At 38.7% G+C, this 10,224-nt stretch overlaps 1 protein-coding gene across 1 annotated transcript; it reads right to left on the bottom strand.

The window, feature by feature from the left end:
* Positions 1–6,147: 6,147 nt before the first annotated feature.
* LOC124414142 (putative inorganic phosphate cotransporter) lies at positions 6,148–9,935 on the bottom strand. Its single transcript, XM_046895087.1, has 3 exons — positions 9,831–9,935; positions 8,534–8,760; positions 6,148–7,571 (listed from the first exon to the last, which is right to left on the bottom strand). The coding sequence occupies exons 1-3, from the start codon at positions 9,859–9,861 to the stop codon at positions 6,336–6,338; spliced, it is 1,494 nt and encodes a 497-aa protein (XP_046751043.1). The 5' UTR covers positions 9,862–9,935; the 3' UTR covers positions 6,148–6,335.
* Positions 9,936–10,224: the final 289 nt, after the last annotated feature.

The raw sequence follows: 10,224 nt of genomic DNA, 5'->3' as shown, positions 1-10,224 counted from the left end.
ATCGACAATTTTTATTATTCAAACGTCGAGTTTTTAAATTTTTTCTACAAATTATTACTCAATTTATGTTTTCCCACGACGAATTCCGAGCGATAATTTTTTATAACCGATTTTCATGCATTTTAGCGTGTTGTTTTATAATTAATTATTATTGTAGTTAAGATCGCGATTTCAATTTCTCATGGTGATACGTCCGTCTGTCACCTTCTCGACTTTAGTACACAGACTGTTGCTATTTGACTGATGCTGGTTTTAGTGACGGTGCTGCTGCACATTTGCTTCTGCAAAATAAAAAGACGATGTCGAACACGTGGAGGAACCTGTGTAACTGCGTAGCAAAAAATTTTTTCTCTTATTCGTATTTCTGCTTTTCCATCGAGATAAGAAAGCGCATTATTCACGCTGCTGCTGCTGCTGCTGCTGCTGCTGCAGGGGAAAATCAGTGCGAAATTGATTTTTTCGCAATGTATTAGTAACTGGTAAGCTATCGAATGATTGTCGTTTCATGTGGCAACAGGTGTGCTGGAGATAATTGAAAGGAAAATATTATCAAAGGTTTTGGCGTGATATTAAAAAAAAAAACTTCAAAGAGAATGAAATTTAACACGAAAGTTAAAAATTGATACTATAGAATGAAACTTTATAACGAGGATAAATAATATTAACTCGGAGAATCTGGGATTTCATTTCAATACCTGTAACTTGATGTTCGAAGTTAATAACAAATAATTAGAGCTTGACTGATTTTATTTGACGTTGAAAATTGAAAGATTCAAGCTTGAAATTTACTTAACTCGAGTAATATTTTATATACTCATCAACTTACTGTAATTTTGTTTTTTAACAAGTTTTTCGAACCCCAAAACGTATCCCAATAAATTTTTCTTTTCTACCTCTAAGATTAACGATGAAATTTAACGGTAACGTTAAACAATTTATCAATAAAATTTTTTACTATATTGCAATTGTAATAATATAGAATGTTTTACATTGATGTCAACTTTTCAAGTAGTTTTCAAATTCGTAACAAAACTATTTTTCTTCTTGTCAATTAAGTTTCCATTTTTAATTCTTGTCTATAAAACTTTTGCTTAATTATCTGTGTGAATCGGTGCAATTTTTAGATTGACTGTAAGAAAAAAATTTTTTTTTGGAAACGACAATAATTACCGACGTTTTTCGAATATCGTTCTAGATTATTGCGAAAATTCAAACTACCAGTGTGTCCCAAAACGAATTTCCAACTTCGTTGTTATGTGCACTTGTTTTTTGTTTTTCTCTTCTACAATCACGTTTCATCAATTTTTATCCATTTTCAACGTTTTTTAAATACATTTTTCATCGGCCTCAACAACTTCGTTTGTTAATTAGCATTGAATGTTGGATTTCGTCGTTAACACTGATAATAGATTTTGCCTCGATGTTTGTGTAATCGATCATCATACAAACTGTCACATTGCAATATTAACAGGAAGTGAATTGACGTATCGATGAAAGAGTTTGATTGATCGACGTTGTCGAGTTTCAAAAAAGTAAAATAAAAATAGAAAAAAAAAAATAATACAAATTAATGAATCACGGAAGAAAAATAAAAAAGTAACAAATAATTTAATATCAAAACTCTCACCTGAAAGCTTCTATTCGCAATAGTGTCGAATAACGATATAAAAACGATAACCTCTTTGAAAAATGACAAGGTGACAATTTATTTCTTTGTTTTCTCACAGGTGGACAACTAAGCTCTTAATTCGCCTGCGCTATTTTCGCTAATTCGCGACTTTGGGATTACCGTGTATACAACATGTAAGGCAGCTGGTTTACGTGGTCCGAATCGATAGCATCCATGATCTAAAAAAATAGGAATATTTTCCCGCCTCAATCCCTCAATTCAACGTGTTTAACAAGCGTATAATTATCGACGATGATACTTGAGGGTGTAATAAAGATAAAAAAAATTCACCGACAAAGTCTTCGCCACCATATTTATAATCCGCGATGTGCAAAGGTGGATTAAAATCATCGAGTTCACTGAAGAATGACGTTGTTTTCAATTTTCATTCCACGCATCTCGATCCATTTTTTCCATCCATCTATCCCTTGACGAAAACTCGCATCATCGACGGAATTTTTCGTTCATCTCATATAATCCGCGAGCGACTGATTATCTTCATATTTTCAAAATGAATTTACCGCCTGCAATCATGCGTGGATCATATCTGTCTCAATTTATCTATCCATCCATCGATAGCTGTTATACGTCAATATGAATTACTCCTTAGTGATTTATTGTTTTTCCCTGGTAACGTTTTTGCCAAATCGTCAATAAGAAATCGCCAAATTAATTGACCCCGTTTCGAAGTGTTTTTCTTTGCTTTTTTTGTCGCTGTTTTTTTATTCACTTTCTTCCCAAAGAATATTTTTTTTACACGTTGCCAAAAAAAATTACTTACGACGTTAGTCAAATTTTATAAACGAGTGCTAGATACCAAACAGTATTTAATAATTCTGTGAATCTCGATAATTTTTTTAGTTTTGAAAATGATGCATTTCGAGCCTTGTACTCTTATCGTTTGAGTTTGAGGCTAAAGTCCGTGATAACTTTTTTACTAAAACAGATCGCTTTAATTCTCGATTTTTCTACTTTAAATGGTACGTTTTATGTATATTGAGAAAGAATTTCAGATTCTCGATTTGAAACTTTGAAGAGTTACGATGTTTTTTATTGTGAAATGAGTAATTTTTTCGATTTTTTTTTTCCCAAGTTTTTATTCCAGTTATCTTTTTTTCTCAAAACGATCTGCACCATCTTTCGAAAGACAGTTCGAAGACTCTCTGGTGATTTTTGAAAAATAAAATAACCAGCAGTTTAATCGTGACATGCATTATGGTGGTTGAGGTCTATAGCTATGTTAAATTACATTCTTTGATCGTGTTTAAATGTTGAGAAATAATGGTAATTGAGTCCATGATCTGCAAGTGTGTTGTCGGAGATTTGAAGAACACGTTGTAAACACATGCTTTGTGAGCGTGGCATTTGATTGCACGAAGCTCTATGGAATTACCGAGCTAGACAGTGTGTTTAACGAAGATTATTGCCAACTTCCTTTCACGTGCCAGGTTGGTACTACTTTACCGTCTGATACGAGGTTTTTACGAGTGAAATCGAGCCTGATCGAGTTAAAAACTCGTTTCCCTCTTTTGTCGCGAATACACCTTGGCACAATGTGCGAAAAATATGGAAGAACGGAAAAAGAAAATAAAGAGAGAGAGAAAGAGTAAAGGAAATAAAAATCTGCAGGAGTAATAAACAGTTGAGTGAAAATGAAAAGTATCATACGGGGAAATTGATGTAATTCAGCCAAAAATAAACATCGACAGTCGAATAACACCTTGATAAAAACTGGCTCGATAATAAAAAAGTAGATTATAAATTACTGTACTAATAGCTTAATACCTCCTTATCATTGGTCGGTATTTATCTGTCTACATTGACACTAAATACGGTTACGTGATCGTGGATCAGCTGTTTATTTTCATTACAACTTATGGGATTAGGGGCTTTGCGTAAAATGAAACTCTGTATTTTCAAACCCCTTTCGTGACGCTCATGGAACGCCTGTCGACAAACAACTTGCGTTACGTTAACGCGAAGCCGGTTATCGGGATTCGGAACTCAGTCGGTAAATAAGAAAAATGATATTACCGTTGGTTATAAATTAAATCGTATGACTGAAATTTCAAAAATTATTTTTAATTTTTTCATTTATGTTGAGGATTTTATTGAGAGGTAAATAGAACTTCATAAAATCATTTTACTTTATAATTTATTCAGTGTCAATTCGTATTATTTTTTATTAGAGAGTTTTAGTTTACCAGTCAATTCAAACTGCATATTGTATTTATTTAGATTTCTTCCGACTGCAGTAATTTCTTACAATCAAGATCCTTACGTTATTCGACATTACTTCGGCTGATTATTTTTTACACACCCGGTACATTTACTTGACATTTCCGATTCCTATGAAAAAATTTCCGCTTCTCTGTGAACCAGTTTTTTATTTTTAGACTATGCAAATTTGATTCTTACCTCGTCTTCGTAAATATTCTTGTTTTATTTTACTCATTCTTTGCTTTTTATTCGAGCAAAAACATTTCAATTCGATAAATTTATACCGATTGCGAACGATCCAAGAACCGAGAATATTACGGAAATCGAAAAATAGTCATATCGAATGAATGGTAAAGAAAGAGAAGCTGCGGCTTAACGCTATTTTGAAATCCTCCTCGGAGGTTGAAAAAGAAAAACTAAAGCAACAAGCCACAGTTGCAAATTTTTCATCGGCAACAGAAATCGGTCTCTGATCAATTCATGGATCTATTGGATCGTGTGTCTTTAAAAGCATCGATCCAGGTGATCAGCAAGTGGTCGTTTTGCTCTGAAGACAGTATATAACAAGTTTAATCTGAAACCGTGATCGACTGATTCCAATTTTCTCACATGGTGCATAACGTGAAACTAATGCAATAGTGGAAATTCGGGAGAGCCGGAAGGATTCCAAGTTGGGATCCGGAATATCAGCTGAGGGAATTGATCTGAAATAGCTATTTATGTGGCATGCCCGTAAACCGCCTGTTTTTTTGGCAAGGATAAAGATTTCAGGACAAGCTGAAGGCGAGCCGAAAGTGAGCCGGAAGCGAGTACTGAAATTATCCGAGCCAAAAAACGGTTTATGGACATGCCGCATAAAATATTTTTTACGGTATGGGCATTGAAAAGCAAAACGAAGAGTGAGGTTATGTCGCGATCTGTTCGACGAAGCTACTTTATTCGGCAGTTTGGGATGCGCACTTCGAACTGCGCATGAAAACTACGGAATAAAGACTTTATTCCGCAACTTTGTTCGCTTCCGTATAAAACGTCACTTTACGAAACGAAAACTGCCACAAAAAGTGGACTTTTCAATGACCATGCCGTAAAAATGAAATTACGCAACCGGGTCCTTACTTCGCGTTGTTAATTAGAACACTGGTGTTCCGCTTTGCGTCGATAACAATATCTGACAATCAATTTTACTGTACGATTAGGTACATCATATGCGAAATAACTGAAAGTGAATATATCTGAAAATTATTCTAGTGTTGACGAAGCTATCACAGTTTGATCGATAGCAATTAGCGTGTTTGCAATCATTGCTCGACTTTGCGTGTAAATTTCGTTTGTGGGATGAAGTATTTCATTCCAATTTTATATGAATAGGCGTTTTTACTATTTTACTATGGGGTCTCCATCTTAACAGCACGTTAGGGCAATTGCAGTCAACGATGAAATAAATTTTTTTCTTTTTTTTTTTTTGGTCCGATGATAAAATATTCAAAATTTTCTTGTTCAAATTATATCGATTCTTTCCCACCTAACGTCCCTATTTTACTCGACTTTCCCCTGAATTGTCACAGACAGAGATTTTCTCTGGTTTGAATATCATCGTCCGGACATTTTCAATAGAGGAAAAATCGATCCAGCTAATTATCAGTGCATTCAATCCACCATTGGAAACTTAAACATTACTTCAATGAGAAAAGTTGAACAGAATTTGTCTTGTAAGATCACTTTTAGGCCCAAAAGAGCCGTTGGTTCGGCCATTTGTCAAGGCATATAAACATCAACGTTTGTAAAACCTCTATCAATTTTTGCAATCGGATAATACGAAAGATGTTATTATTCGTCAATATTGATTGCCGATGCAGACCCGATGACAGCTGCCGGTTAACGATTGGCGATAAATTTTCTTATCGAAACGTGTAGTTACTGTATAACATTATCTTCATCTGCGTATTAAAAGCGATCTAGGTATCGATTGTGTTCTGACACGCGAGGGCCAATCGATTGGCGATAGCATAACAACGAAAATTAAACGATATGTAGCAGATAAAGCAGGTATACACGAAATCAGTTAACGGTGACAACTGGTAGCCAGCATCAGATAAATAAATACGTCATTGGGTGCTGAATTCCAAGATCACCTTAATTGTCGCGACTAGCCGTAGTTAAAATTCTGTTTGCGGATGTAAAATCGCTGCCAGTGTCGTCGGTATAGTTATTTTCATGAATGCATACTACAAGCGACGATATTACTTTCTTTTTCTTTTCTTCTTACAAAAACAACCAAGGATGAATTGTTACGAATTCTGAACAACCATACGTGTGGATGTCTATACACAGATGAAATCGAATGAGGATTATATAGTGGAATGTGGTGCAATCAGTTCTTGACCAGGTATCATGACTAGCTTTCGAAATGACGAAGAGGACTGCGAAGGTGCGAGATCGAGGCCGGTCACGTAACTTCTTTCTTCGACTTCTCCTTCTTCTCACCGGCCGCCTTATTCTTTCGTTCCTCTTGTTCCCGTATCAGGAAGTTGGGGTCGTTCCAATACTGTACCTCACCGCTTGCGTAGATAAGGTATATGATGTTGGTGAGGGTGAACACGGCGAATACGATCCAGAAAACGAGTCTCCACTCAGCGACCGTCTCGTTCGGCGTCAAAACCCCGACTAGATACGGCGTTATGATACCAGAAATCGCGCCGATCCCGTTGACTATAGCCATTATGGTTCCCGAGTAGTTGGGCGTCAGGTCGAGCGAGTTGACCTTCATTCCCGGGTAGTAGGAACCCATGAATCCCATTCCTATGGTGAACAGAGTGACGACCAAAACGCGATCACACCCGGCGTAGGAGGCAGCGATGATGAATATCGCCGGACCCATCGACCCTGTGGTGGTGAAGAGCTTCCTGACGTTGGTCCTCGACATTCTACCACTGTTTATAAGCCAGTCGGCGACCGGTGAGCAGGCCAAGCTGGCCAGCCACATGGCGACGTAAGGCAGAGCTGAAAGGTAGCCGTTGGACTTGATGGAGAAGTGGAGGACGTTGCTCATGTAGAGCGGGAGGTCAGTGACCATCGTAAAGAGGCCCCAGTCATGCCCGATCTGGGCTGCCACAAGGGCCCAGAGGGGCACGGACTTGAGAATGTGCCTCCAGGGGGGCGGTGGGATTTTTTTGTGAGTGTGTTCGCTGGTCGAGTCGGTAAGGAAGTTCTTCTCCTTATCCGATATGTACGGGTGCTGGTCCGGTGTGTTAAAGCAGACCAGGACGAAGACCAGGAACCAGAGAACCCCGATCGCCCCGAAAAGATAGAAAACGGATGGCCAGCCGATAGGCGAGTAGTGGAGCAGGTTCCCCGACACCGCGTTGGCGAACACCGTTCCAATCTGAGCCCCGGCGAAGACGAGCGAACCGATCCTCGACCTCTCCGTCGGCGGACTCCAGTGCGCCAGCATCGCGTTCAGTGCCGGAAAGGTCGTGCCTTCGCCGAGGCCCATGAGGAAGCGCAGGACTATCAGAGCCGTCGAACCACCCCATTCCACAGCTAGGGGTGTTAAGAGGGTGAAGATTCCCGTGGACAGGATGCCCAAACCCAAGGTGTATTTACCACCGAATTTGTCCGCCAGCATTCCACCTGGGATGTGCGTCACTATGTAACCCCAGAAGAACGCCGACAGGATGATACCCTGGGGAGTAGGACGAGTCGTTATATTCTGACGTCTAGCTTATTTTTAGATCATGGATGTGATTGGTGGGAGGGAAAGGATTCGACTTCGGATCGTTGGGTATGCGTGGTGTAAGGAACGGGTTAGGAATGTGGAAGGTTGAGGATTATGGACGTATTGCCATTTCAAAGTTACGAATGGACCCTGAGAATTTGAGTATAATGGAACTAGTTCAGTTTCAAACATGTTGAAACGTGGTTGTCTCAATATTTCGAAATTATTGCAGCATCTGACATGTTTGGAATATGGGAATCTGAGTATCTAGGGAAGATTGGAGTTTCATTTGTGTCTGGAAGATGGAAAACTAAATATTCTAGGAATATTACAATTTGATGCGCGCTGGGAACATTGAAATCTGAATGTTTTGAGAATTTGCTATGTCAAACATGTTTAATATGTGGAAATGAGAGTTTTCTGGGAATATTCCAATTTCAAACGTGTTGTTAACGTACAAATCTGAACATTCTAAGGATATTGTAATTCCGAACAGGTTTGATGCACGCAGGAAATTTGAAGATTGTAGGAATATTGCAATTTCAAACATGTTTGAAATATAAAAATCAAAATATTCTGGGAATATTTCAATTTTGAACATCTTATCTCAATATTGCGAAATGAGTGCAGTATCTAACATGTTTGGAATATGGGGATCTGACTATCTCGGGAGTATTGGAAAACCATGTGTCTTTGGAACACGCAAGTCTGAATATTCTGGAAATATTTCAATTTTAAAGATCTTACTCAAATGTAAGAATCGAAATATTCTGGGAATATCGCAATTTCGAACTTGCTGGAAAGATAAAACCTGTCATACCCTGTAAATATTGTCTCTTCAAGCGTGTTAGAAGTATGAAAATCTAAATATATCATTTTGAATATTGGCGATCAGAAATATTCTCAAAAAAAAAAATATCATCTCTTGCCTGCAGTGATTCATCCCAATCGTAGGTCCCGGCTGAATTGCTGGTTGACGTCGACGTCGTGTTATCGGCAGGACAAAGCGTTTCGTCGACCGTTGTATCGTCGCCGGAATCCTCGCTCACCACCATTTCCGTTATGGCCAATGACAAGCATATCCTCATCGCGTAGGCATTGGTTATTGCCAGAAATCCCATTAGCGCAAATACCCATCTTTGCGATACCGGAGCGCCTTTTTAAAAATAGATATAACAGTAACGATCATTGCGAAAAATTAAATTCGTCAAAAAACCGGTTAACACTCCAATTTCTGGATTGTACGCCTCCCGAGGTGAATTCTAACCGATTCAACGCCACCGTTGTCGTCTGCTACGCGGGTTCAATAGATGGTAGCAGACAACTCCGGTGACCTTGAATCGGTCAGAATCCACGTATCTATGTGTACGTCTAGAATCCAAAAACGGCGGCGAAATTTTATTCACGGAAAATTCTTTTCACCAAAAACTTTTTCCCTTTATCTCTTTGTGGGAAACAACATCAACTCTTAGAGAAAAGATTGCGAAAATATCATCATGATTTACCAAAATAATTGGTTTGATTTTGCACGGATAATCATAGGATACGAATTTCGAAAAAAAGTTTCCAGGATCAACTAAAAAAATAGTTTCAACTAACGACGATTTTCAATAGCTAAGAATAATTTAAGGTATCTACGATTTCTGTTTGTTTCTCAACGTCAAAGTTATGCCAAACGATTAGGTAACCACTTTTCTATCCTCGGTTTCAACGTTTATTCTGTATATCGTTATCTATTCGAAATACGTTATGTCGTACCTGTTATGACCGCGAAAGTCGTTCCCGGTTCTCGTAATTAACTGACACAGGTTACAATTCCTCAAACTGAATTATTATCTTTTGTCTTATCGGTGGCATTGAATTTTAATATTTATGTTGCACTTATCGTCGAAGTCTCACAACTATTACCGAACAAGCCTAGACTGGCGGGGATTCGCGAGTCTTTGAATAGACGACAAGAGGTCGACGAATAAAAACATTGCGAAACCTCTTCAACCGACCGTCTATCGAAGAATGTCGAACACACGTATCGTAACTCGCAATAATATTAGCGATTTTTATTCAAAGTTGGCATACTTTCGAATTCTAAGGCCATTCGGCGTAGTAAAATGGAAAAAATCGCGATCCACGATCCGACGAGGCGAATAAAAATCAGCGAATTGATTTGACAAAACTAATTCCAAATCTGAACTAAAATCTATCGTTTGTTTATCGTTCTTCACTCACAGCACGCCTTCCAACCGATCAAGATCTTCATCCTCTTGGCGAACGTTCGATGCCCTGATTTTCACACAGACGTAAGTCGCCGGATGACGAAACTTCACCTCAGTTTCCGGTCTCCAGTTCCACTTCCGGGTTCTCCACGCCCGTTGGTCGCCTCTTCTTCTCCTCCTTCTCAGAGGCCTGCCGCGTTACACTCGACTGACTGAGCGCTCCACCATCGCCTTTATTGCCTCTTATATTACCCTGTTTGCTCGACGATAACGAAACTCCGGTGCTCAAGGAGCTCATCAGAGGGGACAGAAGCCAGGAGATATCAATCTGCTTCTCGCCTGCGTTGTGTTTGATTAACCGTTTCACCTGATGATAGACGTTCGGGGTCCTTGTTATATGCTCGCCA

Source organism: Diprion similis, chromosome 13, assembly GCF_021155765.1.
Source record: "Diprion similis isolate iyDipSimi1 chromosome 13, iyDipSimi1.1, whole genome shotgun sequence".
NCBI lineage: Eukaryota > Metazoa > Arthropoda > Insecta > Hymenoptera > Diprionidae > Diprion > Diprion similis.
This window is presented reverse-complemented; position numbering and strand designations above follow the sequence as displayed.